At 43.6% G+C, this 24,533-nt stretch overlaps 1 protein-coding gene across 5 annotated transcripts in view; it reads left to right on the forward strand.

The window, feature by feature from the left end:
* Positions 1 to 23,387, forward strand: part of MSRB3 (methionine sulfoxide reductase B3) — an 84,756-nt gene extending 61,369 nt beyond the window's left edge. For all 5 annotated transcript variants that reach the window (XM_050709740.1, XM_035543870.1, XM_035543871.1 and 2 more), the window contains 2 exons: positions 16,064 to 16,161; positions 20,612 to 23,387. In XM_050709740.1, the coding sequence (XP_050565697.1) occupies positions 16,064 to 16,161; positions 20,612 to 20,776 (263 nt within the window). In that variant the 3' untranslated portion in view covers positions 20,777 to 23,387. The remainder of the gene's footprint in view (positions 1 to 16,063; positions 16,162 to 20,611) is intronic.
* The last annotated feature ends 1,146 nt before the right edge of the window (positions 23,388 to 24,533 follow it).

Raw genomic sequence — 24,533 nt, forward strand, 5'->3', positions numbered from 1 at the left:
TGATGTCAGATATGGCCAGGGCTGAAAATTTGCAGGTCATTAAGCTGTTGCAAGGGAGGGAAGTACATTGTAAGGTCCATTTTGGAATGCGGATTTGAGGTCCCCAGGTCCTCCGGTTCTAGCTCCAAAGCCAGAAGCTGCAGGGCGTGTTTGGGCTTTCCGTGAGATGCTTTATGGACTGTTGCTTGTGGCATGGGAACTTAGTCATTTTTCAGAAACTGATTGTGCTCTTGGCTCTGTTCTTTTCCTGCAGAGACTTGGACTGTATTTCACCTCTTTAGTTGTTTTATAGGGAGGAATCCTATTGAGAACACCTGGAGTGATACAATTACAGCATGAGCATTTAAAACCTTTGGTATGCCTCAGCTTTCTGGGGAGCTGAGAAGGGGGTGAGGGCACCAAGTGTTTTGGGTGATTGCAAACCTTTTGGGGTACTAGGTGCTGCTTAAATTCCAGTGGAGGTTTGAACCTAGAACAGTCCCGTTTTAGCCAGCTGAAGGCAGACCTTTTCTGTTGAGCCTAAGAGTGCTCCACACTGAGAATGTGTGCTGTTTGGGTTGAAAACAGATGAACATGTGAAGGGTAGAGGAGGGAAAGCCCAGCAACTGGTGCTTTCCATTCCTTCCCCATCCCTGCAACCTCCATTGTTGCAATGCCTGCTCAGAACTTAAGCAAACAGACATCGTGCTTGTGTGGGGTTATGTAGCATTTGAATAAGGTCCACCTTATATTGAATGGAGTGGGATCAGTATTGGGGTAGCTTGGTGTCAAAAGGTCAGATTTTGTTGTATCAAGACAATATTGGGAACTGGCATACTGTAGCTTTTCTTGAGCAATACATTTTTGTTTTTTTTTTAAGCAGTTGAGTCCCTTTTGTGGAAAATGCTTCCTCTGCTCCCAGCTCTCTGAAGAAAGAATTATCCCAGATAATAAGTAAATTAATTCTGAATTCACATACTTTGCCTTTTGTAATGCTGCAATAGAGGAGATCTTTGGTGCTGAACACGGAGGTTTGCCTTATTCAGACTGCAGTGTTTCTGTCGGTCAGGGACATCACAGTAAGTCAGCACGCAGACCTATGACAGTTCTCTTTCCTGCACGTACACCTGAAAGGCAGGGAAAGCTTAGACAGTAGGAGCGTGCCTTGTCTTATGCCACAGGCTGAGAAGCAAACCAGCCTGGGGGTCCCATCATTCACAGAGCACATGGCCAAGTCCCTGCCTCATAGTCAGGGTCACCAAAGAGTAACCTGAGGGGCCAAAAATGGCACCAAGTAATTTTATAGCTACATTGGGCTCATTTCTAGACCACTGCCCTCTCACCATCTCCGGGAGCTTGCTTCTCAGGTGAAGAGAAAGCTTTCAAAAGTGGAAGGAGGTGTTGTACCTAGAGCTCTTGCTGGAAGGAGAGACATCTCAGTTCACGTGTGAGCCCTGAAACTTGGGCAGAACACTGCACTGAGCTTAACACTGTAGTGCTTTAGCATCACCCCTGAGGCAAGGTTTAATGAGGCGGCTGAGTCTATTCAACACCTTACTGACACAGGCACTGAATTTGTGTTTCCCTTCCTCTCCTTGCCCTGTATTCTTTTGCCTTGCATTGCCTTCAGCAGTTGTTTGGTCTCTCAGTTAACTGTTTCAGCTTGCTAGCCCAGAAAAAAATATAATTATATATATATATATATATAAGCACAGAGCCAGTGAGTGGTCAGGCAGCAGTGGGACCGAAGCAACTGCAGGTGGCGGCAAGAGAAGGGCAGGAAGCCACTGGATTGTTTTGTCTGTCTTAAACCTTTCTCCAAGTCGTTCTTGCTAAAGCTTCTCCACTTCGCGTACAAAACACTAGAAGTTGATCAGAGCAGAATCCTGCGTGTCCCTGAGCTGCATCTCCTGGGACTTCCCGGCCAGCAGGTCACTGGCTGCTGCGGGCTGAGTGCACCCTCGGTCAAAGGGAGACATCCCCATGAAAACATTTGCTTTCAGAGAGTCGGAATTTCACGTTTCTTTTGTTTAAAATGCTTTTTATGGAAAATTTCCTACTGAGCCCTTCATCAAGATTTTCTATTTTGCCTTCTCTGGCAGAAGTCTCTGAAAGACTTTGCTTTTAGAATGAATCACAATCTTGCCTTTCAAACCTGAACTAAATCTCTGAACAGCTCCATCCAAAATCTAATCTAATCGATGCTATGGTCCTGTGACTTCACACTCCTAAGCAAAGACAGCTCCAAGAGGAATCCCAGAAACCCACTTTGCTACCTTTTTGAGTGAAAAGGAAAAGAAATATTTCCTGTAGTGTAAGGAAAAACTAACAAAAAGGAGAAAGTGGAAAGGCGGAAAACGAAAAGTTGGACACATAGGGTGTAAAAAACATTAAATCAAATTAAAATCTAATCAAAATCCTGACCTGCTGTTACTTTTCAACTTAGCTAGTCTTGCTCACCGTCAGCTGGCATGGGCTGTGTTTCTGCTGGCTAAGCTCTGTGTGTTACCGATCCCTCTTCCAGCCATGCCTCTGCTTCCCCGCTCGCTCCATCCGAGGGCTCTCTCGCCAGAAGTCTTGGTGGTAAGCAACCAAATAAGCAATTGCATGTACGAGGTGTGAAGCAACTTTGCTTCAGTAAGCTCAGAATAACCTGCAAATTCGTTCGGCGCTATTTATGCAAGGTTTCAGCCGAGTTTACTTTTGAAGTAAGTATTAAAGTGAAATGAAGTACTGTGCTGTCTCTGAATGCAGAGCGGTATTTTACACCTACACCAGGGCTATTTTTTCTACTAATACACCAGTGGCAATTGGACAAGTAGAAGACTGATGGGATCAACAAAAGAGGTGTTCCTTCCCTGAACGTGCCAAATCTATTCTGTAAATGTGGCATTGAGAAAAAAAAAAAAGACACCAAACCACATAGCAGGAAAACCTGCACTGCAGCAGTTTAGAATGTTTTTATAAATATTGAAAATAACTTGATCCTGTTACTTAGAAAAGCTTTTATTAATATCTTGTCAGTAACAACACTTCTGCTTTGTTTTGGGCCCCACTGGCCCTAGCACAAGCTTATGCAACAATCATAATGCTGGGGAAGGCGTCCTGAGCATGGGTCTGAGATGCCCTGCGGGAATGAAATGTCAAGGGCAGGAAACCTCTCCTTACTGATGGCCCCACACATGCTGCTGACCCCGTGTCCAGAAGATTTAAGAGTATTGCCATAACTGATAGTATCAAGATTCCTTTTTTAGGGGTACCATACAGCGAGTGGTTCAAGTGATATCTCCCATCGCTGCCTGTGTTACGTCTCTGGCATAAGCTAAGTGTGAGCAAACCAGCACAAGAGAGGAGCCATCAAGTGTGAGCTGTGCTCTGCACAAATGTGCACAGCTTTCACATCAGCATCAGTGGAGTTTTAGTGATGCTCTATTTTGACCTAATAATGACCGTGCTTTTGTATACCCCTCTTGTTTTTTCTGTAGAGGCAGATTTGCTGCGCTACCCCTTTGCTACCCCTTTATACCCTGTTTTTCTTGCCTGCAAGAGGAAGATGTAGCTGCTGATACAGGCTTGTAAAAGGCTTGAGGGTAGCAAAGGGACTTAAACATTCTTCTTCCAGCTGCTGCTGTTCACAACACTTTTGACAGTTAAAATACATCACACATTCTTTTGTCTGTTTAATATAAACAATTAGTATTTTAAGTGGAGTCCAGAATCAACCCCAAATAGGAGGATCTAGACGGGCAGTTCAGATAGGAAACTAAGCAGTGTCCTAAATTTATGTACAAGTAGTTTGCAGGCAGTTCAGCCTGTGCCTAACATACTGTCTACTGCAGCACATTAGGCCATGAAAGTTGACAGACCAGTGGTTTGTCTTGTTGGAAAGAAGATTTCATTTTTCATCTGAAAATTATTTTAGCACAACATTTTGTCTGAAATTTTTAGTATGAAATATAAAATGAAGGAAAAAAAATCAAAATTAAAGTATTTAGGTTCCAGTAAAATGAATTAGTTTGTATAATGAAACATTTTAATTAATGCAAGATGAGTTTTGGCGGAAAACTTGTTTAAAGAATTTTTTTCCCATTCTGGAATGAAGACATTCAAAAACAAACAAGCAAAAAAACATCAAAAGAAACAAAAAATTCTGGCTTCTCTATAGGTTTACTTCCTTCAAGCTGAAGTAAATCTGAAGTAACAGAAGGGCTTTCATGCAACCACAATTTTAGTTTAGAAGCAACATGGTGAGAATAGGAAAAATCAGCATAGTTTTAAGAATTCTGATATGCTCAGTGCAAAGTGCAAATTGCTGATATTTATTTCCAAAATGAGTGTATTTGTAATAGAAGGGTTATTATAAACTGAAAAACCTCTTCTCTCCTTAAAAGCAGCTTCCACAATGCTGCAATATGCATAGGTAAAACTTTGGGTTTGAGTCTAGACTCTGCCTGGTTCCCTGATGGAGAGGAGGTAGCGTTCAGTTTAATATTACTTTACACAGCTGGTCCTGAAATTATCTGCACCTAAAGGCAAGGTCCTCGTGGATGTGAGCATCTTTCTGGAAACTAGTGAGAACTTTTCCATGTAAACAGCTAAGTATGTGCCCCGATACCGAGCTGGACCCAATCTAGTCCTATCATTTAGGACTGAACCCTCTAGCTACCAGCATGGGTGAAATACCTGCTTGGAAGCATTTAGCCTCATTTCTGCTTGTCAGGGAAGAAGCTGCATTTTAGGTTATAACCTTAACATCAAGGGCTTCTTTTTTCCCTGTATTCCTTTGCAATGATTAGTGGACTTGATTGCACTGGGGCTGGTAGGGTCTACAATAGTCCAAATAATGAATCAGAAATAAATGACTTCCCAGCTTTGCAAAAGGAAGACAGGCAATTTGCTTATTTTAAATTGAGACTTCATCTAAAATGAAATAGTCCCCTGAGACCCACTTGGCAGCTTCTGCAGCTGTCAGCTTGGTTTGCACCTTTAAAGAAAAAAAGGAGCAGGGCACAGGGAGTGAAAACGAAAACAGATTCAGGTTGTTCAATTTCCTGTTTGTTTAAATTTGTCTGTCACGACATGCAGATTCATCAAACTGCCTTACCGGTGACTACTTCATTAGGTTAGTTTTGTTAGGTATTCAGAGGGATTTTTATCTTCTGACTCATAAAATTCTTGTATTCCCCTAAGAATTTCCTGTGTCTGACTGGAATTTTATGTCTTTGTAGTTTTAGTTGGACTCCTTGAAGAAGTTGCTTTCTAAACGACTCTGCTTTTGAGGTCTCCAAATAGTGTCTGAGGAGCCAGCTCAGAGACTGATTTCTGCTTTTCAAGAAAACTGATCCATGCCAGCACTTTACCTCATAAAATTTTAATCAGAGATTTTCTTAGCCTTTTTAAACTCTTCCTCTCCTGACAGTATTTCCCCTGGCTGCCCATGCCCTTTCCAGTTGTCCACTTAAGGATATTTTTGTCCAATTCTGAAAATGCACCCCAGTGGCTCAGTGTTAGAGTGTAGCTTGCAAGCCTGTCCCATCAGGTTTTCATCACTCACTTGCTATAAAGCAGAGAGCTAAGGTTACGAGTATATTGGACCATTTAGCAGTTGATGAGAAATGCCTTTGTATATCCCTTCCCTGTCTTTTTTTAGTCCTTTCTAAAGAGGGTGAAAGCCAGGTTAGGCTGGAATTCCAGAGCCCTGGTGTGTTCTTTTTTTGAAAGGTTCAGTGAGTTGAAGATGATGCTTTTTGACAAGTGAGTTCCAGAAATTTATAGAGTGATTGGTGCGCACACTAGCCTGCTTACACAAGAGCTTCGTCCGTGTTTGTTTCCCTAGTAAGTTTTCCTGTGAGTAAAATGATGGTGGTTAGCTGCCGTTTGTTATCAGAGCTCGGTGGTACGTTTGAATGTCTTTGAACAAGAGGGGCTGAGGTGGGAACCCAAATGAGGTTTGACTGTGAGTTCAGATTTATTTGGCAAGGTGAAAGATGCAAGGAATCCCCGCCACTTCGGGCTGTGGGTTTAGCAGCACAGGACTGGAGAGGGAAGAGAAAGAGCTCTTGCTCCTGTTGGAGCCTCTCCTGCCATGGTAATTCTTGGTTTAATGCAGACCACAGAGGTCCAGGTGCCCGCCCTGGCAAACAGTGCAGACCCATCGTTCGTCTGCTGGTTGGCAGAGACTCGTAACAGGACAGTCATTGTGCAACAAGGCGGTGAGGGGCCTGGCCTCAAATTTTGAGCAGTCAGTACCTCAAAATAATTATTCTGGCATTTCTTAGTAAGTGCAGGGTCCGTGCTTCAGAGCGAAAAATCTGTTATGGCTAACAGGTTACTGTATTCTTCACTCTGAGATCCCAAATAAGCAGTTGTGTAAGATTACTCTGTGTAAGATTATAAAGAGGTTTTAAGAGCAGGAAAGGGACAAACCCAGTGCCGTGCAATCATCAGCTATACGCTGTATAGGAGCATACCCAAATATAAGTAACAAGGAGGGGAGCCAGATGGCAGAATGGCACTGTTTCTGCAAGTTTGGTTTAAAAAGCAGAAAAAAAAAATTGGTCAAGTCCTATTGTTCTATTTTTGCAGCCTTTCCATCCGCCCTCCTCTCCCAAGCTGTGGCGTTTGCCTGTAAGCGGAGCTGACGGGCAGGTTTCCGACCGACCTCCCGTGCCTGTGGGCCGAGTTTCGGCGGGTCTGTTTACGGGGAGCATCAGCAGGTGGAGACAAGAACACGGCAGTGAGCTGTCCCCTGCCGCCGCGGGCCCCGTGTCACCGCCAGGCGGACCCCGCCGGGCCCCGACAGGCTCCATCCAGCCTCCCCGGCAGCTCCCCCGGAGCCTCCCCGGCGGGCCGCGGCCTTCTCCCGGCCCGAGGCTCCTGTCCCGGCCCGGGGCCCTCGGTGTAGGGGATGCCGAGAGCGGAGCCGGGGAGGTCGGAGGCTGCGGCTTTCCGCAGTTCCTCTGCTCCGCGCCCGGGACCCGGAGTTGGTGGGATATTTTCGCGTGGTCTCGTCTGACCTTTGGCACAAACAGGCCTTTCTGAGGCAGATGGAAATAGGGGGAGCGGCAGGGACGTCTTCGCCGGCTGTTACACATCATCTTTTTCCTCAAAAAAATGATGGGCTGCGCGCGTTTCCTTTCCGCTGCTTCCTCTCTCCCTTTCCGGGATAACAGCGTATATCTCATTGCAGCTGAAACAAAGCTCTTGTCCTTTTTGCTTTTGGACACATGAGGCCAGTCTTCCTTAGAGCTAATCCAGGTGTGGCTGAGGGTTTTTGTGAGCCCTGTAGGAACAGGAGCTCCTTATTTCCCTCATATCAAGATCTTGTTGAGTCGGCACACGGGGCACAAATGCGTGTAGTGATATAAGGCAGCCACTGGCACCACAAATCAGCTGATGCTAATTTAACACGGATACGTCCAGATTTTTCTCATACAAGGTTTTTCTGGGCAAAACTTAATTGCAAGCGTACAGTTTTACCTGAAAGGAACAAATGCTTATGGGCAAGCCTGTGTCATTTTAAAGCTTGACGAATGGTAACTGGGAGACTGTGGAACAAATTTGGATCAGCAGAGTCTCAGTAGCATGTAGACGATAACTTTTAGCTCCAGTGTTTTCACCTGGGAGATAGCCACTTACGCTGTTGGAAGGGTCCGAGCATCAGATATGCCTGACAGCTGACCCACGTTACCAGATGTGAGTTACTGCGTGAGGCCAGTGGTCCTAACACATGCCATACAATCTGGCCCCGTATAACCTGGGGCTGTGCTGGGCATCCTGAGCACGGGCACCCCATGCTGGTCTGTGCATGAGCCATGGGTGGGGCTGAGCTGGGGCTTCTGCTCCACCTGAGTTGTGGGAGAGAGAAAGATGAGCCCACGGAGGCAGAAATTCAGAGTGCCACTCAGTATTACAGAAGAGAGCATCCCAAAAGTGTCCAGTGGCTGACAACATATATTACAGGACAGCTAGCCTAGTGCTGTAGGAGGCACTGCATAATGGCAATCCCCAGAAGAAATTCTCCTGAGTACAGTGTTTTCCTTTAGATATTTGAATGCATCTACTCAAAGACTGCCTTCCCACTCCTAGCTTCTTGCCTCTCTCCAATCTCCTCCTGCGCACTGGCCCATTTCCTTTTTGCTGATTCTCTCTAAATCTTCTCTTATTTCTCCTCTTGCTTGTTGCACCAGATTTCTTTTCCAAGCCAATTATTCCTTTTTAGGTATATCTTTTCTTAGAATAGCGTAAGAGAAAACAAAACCCTGAAGTGAGCTGGATGTTTATAAACCGATATTATTTGTTTGTAAAAACATGTAGTGAGTATAATTGACTTCCACTGTGACGGTTTGTGCTGTACCTAATTACAAGTGCTCTTAGCTTAGGTTGGAAATGACTTCCATATCTTGAGAGGTTTGTGTACAGTGCATTTGTTTTATTTCGTTTCTTTATTCGAGTCAAAAAGATCAGAAGGTTAATCCAGAAGAAAAAAGAAGATCAAGGATGCAGTCACATAAGGAATAGCATGGAGAGACCTGTGTGGAGCTGGAGCAGCGTGCGAGTGCTTGTCAGTCCTCAAGTGGTTCCGCAGGCACGCTGTGTTTCCCACAGCAGAGTATTAAAGAGAGCAGCTCCTCATGACATCTTTTTTAAAGCGGTTTGCCAGGCTGTTTCTTTCCTTGGACTGTGTCACCGGCCACATAGAATGGCTGTGAAAAGTTTTCCTTTGAAATCTTTCTTGAAAGAAAATACGGGGTTTAGCAGAAAGGGCATGCTTTGCTTTAGAAACTAACAGAAAGCAAAACAGAAGGTGAACATTATAATCTGAAATATGAACTTTTCCATTTCAATAGTTTCGGTTTTCAGAAGTTTTCAAAGTACAGCTGAAGTTTTCCACAGAGAACTTAAAAGAAAAAGGGTGTGTGGGGGTGTGCGTGCACATGTATATTGTTTTTGTCAGGCTTTTCTGTGAAGAAAGGTCTTTATTTTCTAGTCAACATTACTGCCTACCTCCTTTTGTTTGCATAAGAGGTTGTTAAAAAGATTTAAACCTCCCTCCAAACCAACACTAACTCCAAACAATCTAACCCCACAAATCATTCCTTTTTTCTTCTTTTGGGATTTTCTCTCCTGCTTGTTGCCATTGCATCCTTTTGCCCAAGACCGTGCAGTATTCAAGCATGTGTTGAACAGACCGAGCACTAGGCAGAGGGCATAGTAAAAGTACCCCGGGTACTGGGTGCAAGGTGGCACTTGTAGCTGAGGAGTCTCTGCAGGGAGCAGCTCCTGTGCTCCCCAGGTGAAGGAAGGCTTTGAGGCCAGGTTCCTCGTGGCATTTGATGTTCCTGCAGCTCGTGAGGAGATGTTCGTGCACTGGGACAAAACCCCTGTCCTGGACTACTTTAGGGACTACTGTTGGTAAACTGTAATATAGGGCAAAGAGGAGGGGTTTGTTCTCCACTGCATCATGGTGGCATCAGAAGGAGCCCTACCCCACTTTTTTTGTCCCATGACTAAATTCCCTTGCAGGAGATGCAGCGGTTTGTGGCTGCACTTCCACCCTGCGGTTGTTACTCAGCTTTGTGCGTCTTGGGCAGACCTTGCCATCTGCTAGCTGCCCCCGTCTCGGCCCAAATCCTGACAAAAGATTTCCTTGATGGCCAAGAATATTCTGTCCTTCCTTAGTTACTTGTGACCAAGTTCTCTTACCAAGACATCTCATTCAATATCTAAAGTAAACAGAAAAAAGGGGGCCTTTGTCTTTTTTGTTTGTTTGTTTTTAATCAGTGCAGTAACTCTTCCCCTTGTTTCAGAGCTTTACAACTGCACTGAGAGCCTGTTTGTCCAGCGGTAATGAGGAGGGTGTTTGTCTGCTATAGCGCTCACTGACATGGGCGTGTTGCTCAGCAGGAGGAATAGAATTCCAAAAGGAAGAAAATACAAGCTGCATTTTTTTATTTTTGGAGTTAAAAACAATTTTCTGTCAGAATTCCGTCTCTGCAGTTGTAGTTTTAATATATAACCGAGTTCTGGCTGTTCTTTACAAACTTTGTTTCCCAGACATGCATGTGATAGGAAAATATTTCGACAGGTCTAAAACAAATTGTGGATGTTGATCACTTGAAACACCCCATGACAAATTTTTCAAATATGTACTTCATCTGCGACTGCTGCTTGTTTCAGTGCCGGATGCTGGTTATTACAGGGCTGCATTTACTGGGGCTTTTTTTCCCCTTTCTTTGTGAATACATTGCATTAGTATTCAGATTTTTGTCAAATCACTTCCATTGGAAGTTTTGCCATCTCCACTATTACTCTAATTTACTCACCCTGCATGAAAGCTTCTGTTATTTTAGTGAATTGTGCAGATACCTCATAAGTATACAGATTGCAAGATACTTCTCGATGCGTACATTTGTTTTACCAATACTGCTTTTGGAAGGAAAATAAAAACATGTATTGGAAGTTGAATGTTTTGGACTGAGGTTACTAGGTCAACAGTAAATTTTGAAAAGTATTTGAGACATTTCTTACTGGCATTTTAAAATTATAGCTTAAGGTTACACCGCTTCACATGATTCTGTTTGGTTCCTTTGATGCTGAAGATCTACAACTGACTTATGTGTAAGATATATTTTTAAAAACATTAGCCGTGATTTAAAGTAACAAGAGACACTGTTCAGATGAGGGGAGAAAACCATCCTTTGGGAGGAAGTGAGTTAGGTTCAGTAGTTTTGTTGAACCTGAACCAAGAAAGAAACCATTAGTAACTCAATCTTTGTAAGAAGACTTGAGGAAGATCCCAGCTCCTGCCTACCTGTTGATTTTAACAGCAGCCCAGATGCTGGAGATGTCAAAAGTGTTTTAGAGGAAGCCTCTAAAACAGTCAGTTTGTATTTAGCAGTATTTTAGAGCACAGTGAAAGGACTAAGGAAGCAGTTATGGCAATAGCCGTGTTGTGATACAGTTATTAATTGCTGAAGTGAACAGGCCCCATGCTTCCATTGCTCAAGAGATTTCAGGGTCACTCTCGTTCTGAAAAATTCAGATGTCAAATGAAATTCTAGATGTTAAGTGTCAGATCTCTCTTAACAATCACTTTAAACAAATATAACCTTCTCCCACTAACAAAGGAATAAATCTGGATTGCATATGCTGTTTCACAGAAAGTTGTTTTGATGCTCGGAGTGCAGTCGTGAATGAAAACAAACACCACCTTTATTTATGGTTCCCATTTTTTTCTTTCCCAAGTGAGAAACATAAAGAAACAGACACACAAAACAAACAGATTATGATTATCTGATAAAAGCTGTTGCTAGGAATTCAGCTGTTTTATAAAATTCCCTTTGCACAGCGTTCTGTTTACCTGTTGTGGTAGCCCAACTTTTCTATTAGAGACAGTGTGTTAGAGAGGACCCTTATCCTTATTTTTGTTTCCAAAATTAATCTGCTTTTTGTCTTTGGCTGCTTCCCTACCTAGCTATCACTGCAGTGCTCCACATGTTCTGCCGAAAAACAATACCATGTCATTTGTCTTAAGCCTGGATGATGCTGGAAAGGACCAGTTGTGTTCTTTCCAGTGAATTACATATCTCATGTCCAGCCATTTGCTGGTGAACACCAGTGTTTCTGTGCCTGAGTCTGTTTCTAGCTACAGCTGGACCTCCACTGAAAGTAGTGGTACCTGATGGTAAAATATTTGTAACTAAGAATATTTGTTATGCATTCATCATTGTGGAGATATTATGAAAAATAACCCAGCAGGTTAGGCAAAAAAAATGCCCTGCATTTGCACAGGCATGGTGCATAACAGGAATATGTCACTTTGTAGTTCCGCATTAAACTTGTGAGAAGTTACAGCTGTGGATGCCTGTGTTTTTTAGATTCGGTTTCAATAAACCTGTGAGAAAGAAGAAAGTGAAGGCCCTTCAGCTTTACAGCAGTTTCAAAGCAGAAGCTTTATTACCTTTTTTAATCCTATATCCTTATGTTTTTACACAGACATAGCTTTCTCAGTGAAGATGAATGATGTACCTCTACCTTAAAAAGCCTTTGGGTTTTCATTAATCCGCATTAGGTTAAAAGAGAATCAGAATTCTAAAAATACAGCACATCAGAGAACTAAGGTATTTTTCAGGTCAAGGTCCTCTTTTCCATCTGGTGTCATTTGGTAGTTCTAACATCTTCCATCTCCCCCTACTTCTCCATCTGTAAATAACTCACTGAAGTAAATGCTTGGAATAATTACGGCAAAGAATGATAAAATGCAGGTTGAACTTAGTCTCTTTGGGTTCCAAAATGAAAAACATAGCTACAGACATCACAGTTATTAAAAGACTCTGGAGGTCTCCATTCGGCAGGTGTATGAAATGGGAATAATGTCAGAGCATTAGATGCTTTGGGATTGCAATTGTGCTGTTCAAAAAAAAATGTCAAAAGGAATATTAGTTCACGAGAGGGGGAAAAATGGCCTAGCAGGGCCGATTTTCAAAAGCAGCCTGCCGTTTTGCTTCTGCAAATAATTATAGGCTCATATTTTAACAGTTAGATGTCTAACTGCTCGCATCCATTTATTAGGAAGTTGGAGGTCTAAGTACAACAAAATGTGTGTGAAATTGGAAGGATGATTGAGATGCTTCTAAAGTTGATCAATCAATCAACAGCTAGACTGTTCCAAATGTTTACAGGAACAAAACGTCTTTCTTTTTTGCATGAGGTCAGCGTTGTCCCAAGAAACAGTCCTGGAGTAGCCCATAGGATAAAGGTGCTTTAGAATTCCCCGTGTTAACATGGATGAGATGACCTACTCCAGCTGGGGCTTCATTTCTCTACCAGGAGAGCACAAAAGAGGCCGGATGGTAGGCACACCGTTTGCTGTAGCTTTCTTACTCGGGCATTGCCCCAGCTTCAGCATTTCGGTTGCAGAAGGAGATGCACGTGGTATGTGTGATGCCCCGCAGCACGAGATCCCTTCTATTACTCCTGCAGGATCGAGTGGAAAAGATCTGTCAGTGATGTTCAGTTTCCACCATGCCTTTCACTTTGGTGCTTGAGAGAAGAAAATGTCATTCCTTTATTTTAGGTCTAAGAAAGGATACCTGCTATTGATCTGAATAACTGTTCACCTGTGTGTCTGTCTTATTAACATAGCAGGAATTGGCCCATAGGACATAGTGGTCCGATTCCCATATAAAGGGTCACTAGAGTGAGCACAAACACGACAGGCTCTTATTTTGCATTGCCGCAACCTGTGGAGGTTTGCGTCTAAGCACTGCCATTTTTAAGGGCCTTCTCCAGAGCTCAGTCTGTACAGCACCAGAGATTGCTCTTTCTTTCAGTAGAAGCAGAAGAGCTCCTAAATGGTCTTCTTCCCCCCAGTCCTAGTTCACCGTTGAAGCATGCCCTGCCAGGTAGCTTCAAAGGCAGGCCAAAGCATTAGGGCACAGCCGACAGCAATCTAAAATACAGGGTGAATCAGCCATTTTGCAGCCTTTGGGCAAGAAGGAACAGGCGCTCGGAAGGAAAGGAGTGGCTGAGCAGCAGCCGTGAGAGGCAGGAAAAGTAGCCAGGGGCTTGCAAAGTGGGGACACTGCTGGGTCATCCACCACTTAGGAAGAAAGAAAGATCGTATGAAGAACCCACAGGGGTCTAGTTGGTTTTCCAACATCACTGGGAGTTGCCTAATGTGCAGGCGAGCAGACTGCTTCTACAGCTTGTTCCTGGCAGCTCTTAAAGCAGAGAAAAGGGCCAGAGAAGGCTTAGCAAACTATCAAATGGGTTTTCCACTTTAACTCTGAAGGGGGGAAATGAGACAGCAGAGGGGGACTGGTTTTCCTGGTGATTCTGGCTCATCAGCACAAGGAGCAGTTCACTTGTCATCCCCTCAGGGCTGACTGACTGTGTCTTTCACAGGGTCCTTCAGGAGCTTCTCTGTTGCAGGTTTGATCAGGTTTCAGTCAACCCTCATGGACTTGTTGGTTGGGCACAGAAATGCTGGTGCCTGGTCTGTGATGGTACTCCAGAAGAGATGGCATAGCTGAGAATTGGAAATTTGCCCTGTGGAGGCACAGGCTGTTTCCTAGTCCCTGTCTTGGGGAACATGTGGCAATGGCGGAGCCTCTGGAACATGTGCATGTGTAGAAGGAAGCTGAAGTCACTCCTGTTGGGTACAAAGGCTACTTTAGGAGGAGCTTGACTGTTTATATAGGTTTCAGATGACTTCACTTTTTAAAAGCGCATGGAATGCATCCAAAGCAAATAATTTTTTTCTGTGCTGAATGGGAAGACCAAAAGGAAAAGTCTGGAGAAAGGGGGATAGATGGTCTTTCTTTAATGTCAAAGCTGACATAAACACATCTCCTCCAAACCCTTCTCACAAGATAATTTTCTCAGCAAGACACAGATTGCTTCAATCTCTGTGCAGCAGCCTTTGAAGCTTCCCCCTTACTGCTATTATGGAGGAGGGAGGGTTGCCTCCGAGAATTTCTGCAGCACTGCAGTGTTCCTCCTCCAAATGCTTTTACACGGTGAGATAGCTGGTTGCTCCAAGCAGGTCCGTCTTTGGAAATCCTCTGCCGTCACACAAACTGAGAAGTAGATATGCCTGGCTTGCGAGATATTTAAATTGCAATAACTAAAGTGCTTCATCAAAAAGTTTCTGACCAGCTCTCTGTAAGGCCTTGATTTTCATTAGACAGAGGCCCAGCTGAGATGATGAATGATGTTGGAGATGTGCCACCAATTAGGAGACATCAATTTTTCTGTCAACGGGATAACCTCTTCTGCAAAACTTGTCGTATGTTTATTCCTTTTCTGTTTGTGAAGGTATTTGTTTGGCAGGGATATTTTGCATGAGGGGAAGAACTTATAATTTTTTTTTGATTGTCATTTCTGCACTGTTTTGAGTTCCTGTCTTGTGGGATATCTTCCCCATTCAGAGTTCTTGCACTTCAGTCCATCTGCTGTCTCTTACATTTGCAGTATTTTGAGGGAAGGAAATGACTCTGCTTCTGCAGTGAATTTTGGAGGGGGAAACACTTGTGATGCCAGTAGGTTCCTTAGGAGCATAGGACTTGGGACCTGCAGTGCATTCACGTTGCAGGCTTAGGAATGCTACTATTTGTGTACAGAGAGAAATGCACTTCTGAGCATCTCTTAAACATTTATGTCTGCTATGCTTGCATCCTAATAAGTGTTCTTCACCATTTAATGGCTTACGATACAAATGAAGACATGCTATTTTTTATTCCAGTTTACACACTTTCCTTACCCGCATTCAGAAAACTTGATGGCTTCCACACCTCCTTTTACTGAATAGGAACTTTTACTCCTGTTACTTATGGAAAGCTGCGTACATCCTTTACTCATCTGCATGCAGTGATTCACAGCTGCTGCTGTGTTTGTTATAGCTTATTGCAAGTCATTTTATGAAATCATCTGTAGCAAATGCTTAGCAGATATTAGGGGAACAAACGAGGAAGTTCTCTCTGCGTGGGCATGTGTGTAATACACAGAGAGCAGGAGTTATCTCTGCATGTTGCAATATTTGGCAAGAGACTGGCCGAGAGGGACAGATATCTGGTGGGATTTCGGATGGGCACTGGTAGATGTTGACACAACCTTAAGGCCTATCAGGTTCTTATGTGGGAACCCAGCTTCAGGAAACGGAGCCTATGATGTGATTTTTTTGAGGGGTGGCTGAAAAGTTCCAGCCGTGTAATGGGTGTCTAATGGGGTAGCTGCTTTGTGCTGGTGTTGTGGAGAGGGGGATACCTGGCAAGGAAGCATTGAAGAGTAGAAGCTGATAGGTGGCCATTACTGGCTGATAGGTGGCAGAGGTGTGCAGGAGTCTCTGTTGAGATGGAAGATGGGCAGCTAGTGGCAGCTTAGTAAAGGACTTTGTATTTGGGGGAAAATGTTCCAACATACCTAAATGATTTATGATCCAAAATGTCCATTTCAGTTATTTCTGACTCGGGAGCTCTGGAGTGAAATAAACAGTTTTCAAAGTGTGTTTCTGTCTCTGCTTTTTACAGAGCCATCTGCCACAAAGACACCTTTTCTTACTTATCTTGTTCCTCTTTTCCAGGTTGGCCTTCCTTCTATGATGTGATCAGCCCCGATGCAATTACTCTCACTGATGATTTCTCCTATGGGATGCATCGGATTGAAATATCCTGCAGTCAGGTTAGTTTATAGCACACAAAGACCGTTCTGATGGCAAAGGCTGCAAAAATCATTACAGAGCGCTGTACTTCCCTCAGATTTGCAAACCTTTCAGTTCCATTAAATAGCAATCATTGTAAGAGAGCACAATGAGTCCTAGGTATAACAGCTGGGTGGAACGAGCCAAAGGCACAAAGGGCTCGTTGGAATTCGCGTCCTTGTCTCGGGTGAGATTTAACAGAGCAGATGTAAATGGCCGGGCTCGGCGCTGAGTCTAAAGAAATTGTCTTCCTGAAGAGGGTCCCTTCAAAGGAACTCCTGCGCCCGGCCGACCGACTGCACATGTGAGCAGCTGAGATGGGAGCTGGAAGCAGCAGAGCGCCTGCCTGTGTGCTGATTCCATCACTGTGCATTACCACGCAGCAGTGCTAACTCATTCCCAGCGCTCATTCCCAGCTCAGTCTTCACAGCTGCCTCAAACAATCCTGTCTGCCGTAATAATGAAGTCAGTAGTCATTCAAATCATGCCCAATTTTTCCGTTATCTGTCTCATTCTACTTGCTCCCACCCTTTGTGCTGCCTTCCTCTCCATGAAGGGTATGGCGTGGTCAATACCTAGCAGAGGGAGAAGCTGCTGCTCTGGCATTTGGCAGATGTACCCAGCGGCTTGCAGCCCTTTAGCTCCACATGCTCACATTCCTCTGAGAGAAGCAGTAGCTTCAGCTGGGCCATGTGAATCCGCTGTTCTCTTCCCAGACAGCACTGGTGGTGGGATAACTGATTTTGGCACTGATGCTACTCATCCTTACTTGCCAATCAGTCCTCGTATATAAATGCTTAGAGTGAGTTAAGAAGCTTCCTGAAAACGAGCAACATCATCTTTATGGAGAATCCACTCACTTCGGTCTAGGTAGAGGGTCTGGCCCAGTACAGCATGTCTGCTAGTATCTCGTGTACTACGCAATTCTGTAGTTTTTATATTTAGGGTATTCTTGAAGAGAATGAAGATCCATTTAACACTTTTTTTGGAACATCCATTTCCCTAAATTCCCACAGGCTGGGAATCTCTCGCTTCACCAGTGATTACTGGAATAACACAAAATGTAACCCACTTCCTTCACCTCTGCTTAGCGGGGATGAACAGTGCTGAAACAAGTGTGCTACCAACCTGCTGAGCCTGTATCTGCTGATGCCCTCCAAGAGACGGCCACAGCTCCTCAATTCACCAGAGCGAACCCAAGGCAGCCTGTGGTCAGGACAAGGAATCTGGGAGTGCCATTTACCTGTTGCCAAACAAAACAGCGCTAGCAGACCTGAGACCCGTAGTATTAGCAGCAGGCACATACAGACACCATAAACTTGGATCAAAACCAAAAACTGAATTTACAGCATTAAGAAAAGAATACAACCAAAGTTGCTATATAATCCATTGGCAACTTCCGAGCAGTTATGCTGGCTTCCTGGTGCAATAACGCCACAGATGATCAAGTCACACAGGAAAATAGCTCGAGGAGTGGTGAACATCTTTGCAGCCACCGCTCAGCACGGTTAATACCACCACATTGTGTATCCATAACAAAACCATTTCCTCCCTTCCTTGGAGCCCTAAGAATGTGAATTGCACATGCAGCTGCAAAAAAAAAAAAAAAACTCACAATTTTACTGCAGCTTGGAAATGCACGGGGATTGTTATGGCAGGCCTTAGTAAAACTGGAGGGAGGTACCCTCTCCCACACCCAAAGCCTTATTAATCTTTTGCAGATGAAAAAGTAGCTGCTTTTCTTTAAAAGTCCTTCCACCTGTCTGAGAGAGTAAAAAACCTCTCTTTTAATCTTCTGCATTATAGAAAGCAAACGAAGGGGGAAAACTGCCATGATATAAAGAAAAGACATCTATGGGCTTATCCTAGAAATTACTTTTACATCTTTTTGGAAACACATTACCCGGGATGTATTTAAAAGGTAAAATGGTTAGTGGCAGGTGGAAGTTAATTGCTAATGCATTTGAGGAGTAATGTAAAAGTGGTTGCATCTCTCTCTTTTTTCTCTTTCCTGCCCGAGAGTTCCTTCCCCTGAGGTCTCCCTAACTATTATTTATACCTGTAAAAGCCAATAAAATTCTGTAGTTGGAGAAGTATTGTTTGCACACTGACAGTTCTGAATAGGTTGCAGCAGCTGTCTGCAAGCTAATTTCTGCGCCTCCCTGCAGCATATTAGAACCAGGAGGCTTGAGATCCAAGCATACTGACAGTTAGCAGTGACCCCCCTTTTTCTGCTCCTAAACACATATTTCAGATGCTTTACTCTAACCATTTAACCGTCCCAGTGCATTCTGCCCAAGATATTTATATATAAGGCTGCGACGCGTGATTGTTTCTTTTGGGGAGGCTTTACGGACATGTATGTACGTCCTAGAAAAAGTGTCAGCACCTACTCTGTGTGGGGAGGACGGTAAAATCAATTCATCCTTTGTACTCTCAGCTGAGGACCAGTGTTCTTATGGTGTGATACAGAGGGCTGAATTACGTTTCTTTTCAGGGCAGATGAGTTATAGAGCCCTCTACAGGGAGAATCGCCACATAAATTTTTGGTGAGGGGTAATCTCAAAAGGTAACAAATTTTGCAGTAATCCAATCCTGGTGTGATCCTGCCATCACAAGAAGGTGTAATGAGACTACCTTGAGTTCTAGCACAGCTTTTCAAGTTTTGCGAGGAAAGCCTTTTTGATAGATTGTCTTCATAGTCTATATGTTTGGGAGTGTATTACTCCTGCAGACTGTTTCTCTCTACGGTTTCTCTTGTTCTGTTTCTGTCCAATGGAGAGGGAATGATTTATCTTTGGGTAAATGTTAATCTGGAAAAGATCTGTTTAACACTTCTGGCCAGGAGGTTTTGAAGCATTCTTAGTTGAGATGATTTAATTAGGATGCTGAGCATTTAGAAAAATGCTCTCTCTGGGACACTAAGTTTCTTCAGATTTTTTTTCAAGGTATGGAAAAGCTTTAATCAGGTGAAGTGCCCCATTGTGAGAAACTCCACTCTTAGAAATGCCTCAGGTTTTCTGCCAAAACTGCCCAAAAAGGGCCTCCAGTATAAAAGAAAATGAAATAAGAGGTGGCGTATGGAGGAAAGGGTTGTAAAAGAGTGATCTTTCAAGAACAACAGGCTTTGTCTTCTGTACTTCCCATGCAACTTTCCTTTGCCTTTTCCCATTTGCCTTGTTTTGTCTTCCTTCCTTGCAAAGCCAAGCAGCTGCTTCTTAACCCAGAGTCATCCGTGCCCTTTCCCATCACCCTGGGGAGCTTGTCCTGCTGATGCCACAGTTTAAAAGTGTTCCCCAGTGTGTTTCTGGGGTCCTGGCTGGCTGCCCACACTGTGCCAGCTGCTTATCTCTAGGAGCGGGGAGCCTGCCCTGGGACGTGGCCGTGCGGGTCGGGCTGAAGGTTCGATGAGACTGCTTTAGCTGCCATTAAGCCCAAAGAGCTCCTGTCTCTCCCTGCTGGTGTGAGAGCCTCCCCTAGCCTTTGAATCTGTTGAGAGAGCATAGTCTGAACCCAAGACCTTACCTGGGTCTGCAGACGTCCTTCTTGCTGCCTTGATGAATTAAAAGCAGTAACAGCAGGAGAGTATTAGCAGCACGTTAACTGCAGGGTACAGAGTTGCCATCACTAACTCATTCACAGTTCAGAGCAATCAGTATTGCCTCTATGTATTTGGGATGCTATGAATTAATTAAACATTAAGAATAATTTGCAGTCCTTAATTTTTGCTGTCTGACTGCGAGCCCACTAACAGCGCTGTGATCTTGGTTACATCATTCCAGCTCTCACTGAGATCAGCTATTGACTTGAAAGGCCAAGGCTCTTTAGGAAAGCAGCATGACTTTCCTGTTCAAGATAAATATTTCTCCAGTGCAAGGTTTTATTTTTTTATTTCTCACGGCAGGCTGTAAAAATGAACTTGCGGAATTCAAGTGACTAATTATAAGAAGCTCTTATTATCCCGCTATGTTGTCAGCCGCAATGTGCAGTGAGAGTAATCCTAATTTCTGCATAAGGACCAACTGGATCGGCTTCTTCAAAGTGTTGTACTCTTCTGTAAAGCAGAGGACTGTGCCTTTCTCTCAGGCAGGAGCAGCAGTGTTTGCTCAGCTACGTGGCCCTGTCCCCCCCACACTGCAGAAAGTAGCGTGGGGCGAGCGGTGGGCGAGGCCCAGCTGAAGACGTGCAGTGACACGATGTGAAACGCACAGGAAATTCGGGCTTTAAGTCTTAGGCGCCGGTGGTATCTCAGAAGATCATCTTCCCAGATCAGTCTCGTCAATAAATGTGGGTTGTGCATCCCACTTGTAAGGGCGATGTAGGCACCAAAACGTGCTTTCCTGGAAGCGGCTGCTTGGCATTGCTTAACGCTGCTGTGACGCCACCGAGCTGTGCAGAAACCCAGTGATCCTCTATTGTGTTTTGTTCCAGTGCGGGGCTCACCTGGGGCACATTTTTGATGATGGACCTCGTCCAACTGGCAAACGGTACTGCACAAACTCCGCTTCCTTGTCCTTCAAACCAGCAGAGAAGAACAATGCCGGGGAAGGCAGCAGTAGCACCAGTCCTGCCCCGACAGGCAAAGCTGAGCTGTAGGACAGCGCAAGCCCCACGAAAAGCTGCTCTGATCCCACACAACTTACAAGGAATGTTTGCTAAGTTGCCTGCTACCTTATATCCTAAGAATGTGTAAATGTATGAAGGAAGAATTTTGCACCATCCTTTTTCTTCCACTCCTTTCTGGAACTGAGGCCTTGCCTGCCAGGGCATTTTACTATATAATTGGGTTGAAAAACATGTTGACTGACTCCACAGGTTTTCTTTTTTCTTTCTTTTCTTTCTTTTTTTTTATTTTATTTTTTTTAATAGATTGCTTTAAGGAACCCTTAACTCAAGAGGCTTTGGCACTATGAGTTACTAGTTTCTCCTTAGTGCTGCGTTGCTCTAGGTTTGAACAGTAATCCTTTTCGTGTGGGAGAAGGGAATTGTGTTTATCTCCAGCTTATAGGAAACTTCTGGGCATAAGAAATCCTGAATTCCCAGCACATCTATGCTTTGTTCTGACTTGTGAGGCATGCAGCCTTTGGTCATATGTATTCAGCCATCTCCCGGTATCAGCCGCACCCTGCAAAAACTTGTATTTATGGCTGTTCCTTCCCAACTAGAAGAGATGGATCAGATGTAAAGCCCATCCTCTGGTTAATTCCCTGCCAACATTTCAAGGGTGTGGTTGAGAGGGTGTAAACATTGTCTCAGCATCTATTTTTTCCCCTTTGTTTGGTATTTAAATCAAGGTTTTAACTAGTAAGGCTCACTTATGCAGGCTACTAATGAGACTGTCTTTTTCTGAGGCCTGAAATCTGAATGAAAGCTGAAATCTGCAGGGGGCCATTATATGGGCAAGTGCAGAGATAAACTGGAGAACTGAAGAAGATGCAGAATGACACTGGGCTCTTTATCTCGTCAAGGTTTCAGAAACAGGACAGCTTCTGCTACAAGGGAGTTTAAGAATGCAGCAGGAAGAGGGAGACCCTCTGGAAACATAGAGTTTTAAGGTTTAGTTGGCCTGGATGCGTACTGCCTGCAAGGGCACAGCCTTTGTTTTGGGCAACTGCGACGCAGGACATGAGCGAGGGGGTTGATTTAAGAAAAAAAAATGAAAAAAAACTGTCAGAGCTGCAACAATTTTCACGTAGTGAAATTTGCTGTCCCATAAGATGCTTTACACAGCTGCTTTTAGATTTTGTTGGATAAGTTTGCCTCAAATTGTGCATAATGCTCTAATTTAAGCCGCAATACACAGTATTTGCTGACACCGCTTTGCCTTGAAGTATTGCGAGACTTAATGAATATAGTATTTACTTTTATTAGCAAACTGCGTAACTAACATGTTCGAATCTAATTTTATTTCCAGGAGGTGCAAAACAACCACAGAGTTTTATGGAAGCAGGACTGAGGTTTTTATGTTGGTGATAATAAACACATTACCTAAAGTACAAACATCCTTCAATTAAAATATAGCAACTGTAAAAGCATGCAGAAAGGCCAGAACCACCTTTTTTTTTGATGACATAAGAACTGCATGAAAAAAAGCATACAGTACCTTAACATAGAATAGATACAAATAATTAAAGATGATAAATATTCAGAGCTGAAGCACTCGGGCTCTGTGGTGGTGAGCACCTACTTGCGTGAGTATTCCCCCAGGTGTCACGCAAGGAATTGCTCATCAGCAGGAGGAGAGGCTGATGCCGACTGACCTTGGCTGTTTCAAGGCAGTTGCGTTTCTCCTGGTCCCATTGCTTTTTAGCAATCTCTTGGAGAGGGACTGCTCTTATCCCTCGCTTTTATTTAAAGTAAAGTAGATTTTCTCTACCATATTTTCTGACATAAACGTAAAAAAGGCAGCATCTATAAAAATGTGGTACATAAATGTGGTTTAATTCCAGATTGCTGTTGGATTTAAGTGTTATCAAATTTCAGTATATTTCTGCCTTATGTTAAAGAAATATATTACTTAAACTTCAGTATGCAGTAATGTATGCTGTCCTACAGGAGATTTATTTTTGCAGGATATGGAGTGCAATGAAATGAGTCAATATGGTGAGGTGTATGTGATCTGTGGGAGTTAGACCATTTAACATAGGAAATGCATTGTTCTCTCTTGTGCGCAAACTATAGCATAGCACAGGTCAAGGTAAGACAGATTTCCTTTTATTGCTTTTCGAAGACGCTAGTAAGGGCTGGTATTGAACCCTCCAAATTTTGTTCAGTCTGGTTATGATCATGACAGAGGAGACTTGGGAGCTGAGCACAATGTATAGAATAGCAGGAGAATATTTCTGTATCTACAATTTGCACTGTCTAGATGCTTATGAAAACTGAATGCAAATTCTGTAGAAATAGCAAACTATATTTTATATCTCTATTGTTACTCAGATGTTTAAATAGCATACCTTAAAACATCATGTCACATGTTATTTATATATACTATATATATAAAAAATTGCACATGTTTTTTATATATATATACGTACACGCATATATATCTATCCAAGTATAATTTTAGCCTTCAGTACCTTTTTAATAACGAAAACCTTTCCTTAAGAGTTCAATACTTTTAAGAAATCAAATATACATTTTTCAAATTAGATTTGTTTCATATATTTGTTGTACACAAATAGAAAATAAATTTCTTTATAAATAATTTCATTCTCCTTTCGCATGTATTTGCGTTTTGTTTTGTTTTGTGTTTGTTTGTTTGTTTATTTGTGGGGTGCTTTTTTTTTTTTTTTTCCCCAGCAGGTTTATGTGCCCGTAGCTGCAGTATGGGAGCAGCTTTCTCTTGCTTTCCCTTAACTGCGAGTATTGGATAGCAGCCCTTTATCTCAGGCAGCTCTCTGGTAGGGGCACAGAACCACAGGGTACCAGGTTGCCTCGCACTTACCAGCCTCTAGGAAAATATCACAAGCATCCAGGCCCAGCAGAGAGAGGGAAATGTTTAGAGAAGAGCTCAGCTTTCACCTTAGCAAAAGATTTGGCCGCTTCTGAATGACTTGGTGTGAGGGCTGGCGAGTGGCAGACAAGCTGTAGGAGCCCCGTGGTGCCTGGGCTTGGTTTGCAAACAAGAAATTTGGCTGGAAAGCTGAGTTTTGACAAGGCTTCATCTCTAAGGATGCAGGTTGGGAATGCCCTGTGGGCAGCAGGGTAGTGCCACTCAGTAAATCGACTCAGCAGCAGGCTTTAAAGGTGGGTGCAAGGGAAGGGAAGAGCTTGCAGGCTCTTTTCAAACCTGCTTCATGGTTATATTCGTGGGGACCTGGGAGTTAATGCAAGATTGATTCACATGCTAATTGGCCTTAAATATTGCAGGGTGTCCTCAGACACACTGCAGATTTATTTTAGCAGTTTAATATAATATTCATTAGTCCAAAAATTAATCCCTTTTAGCCTCTGCCTCTTGCCTGTGTTTCCCTTTCAGACCTGTGATGGTTTGATGCTCCTGGACTGATGGACTAACTGGTACCTGCTGAAATGGGACACATCTGGGTGCTCTGGGTTGTTTGCTGTGCTAAAAATACTCTCTATGTGTATGTGGTTAAAACTGGGGACTTAGCACAGCAGCTACAGCACGCATGCCCTGCATGGGCAGTGATAGACTGGCATCCGGGTTTATACAGCAAGGATGTCGCTCCAAGAAGGGAGAGGGAGCTTGTGAAGAACTGCATCGGCCTCTCATTTGTACTCGCAGGTAAGTGGTGTCTGAAAGCTTTGTCCTCTCTTGTTAAAAGGCAAGGTAAAGCTGAAGCACCCAACTTCAGCCCAGTGCCAGAGGTGGCATTGACCCATGGGC

This window comes from Cygnus atratus, chromosome 1 (genome assembly GCF_013377495.2).
Source record: "Cygnus atratus isolate AKBS03 ecotype Queensland, Australia chromosome 1, CAtr_DNAZoo_HiC_assembly, whole genome shotgun sequence".
Taxonomy (NCBI): Eukaryota; Metazoa; Chordata; class Aves; order Anseriformes; family Anatidae; genus Cygnus; species Cygnus atratus.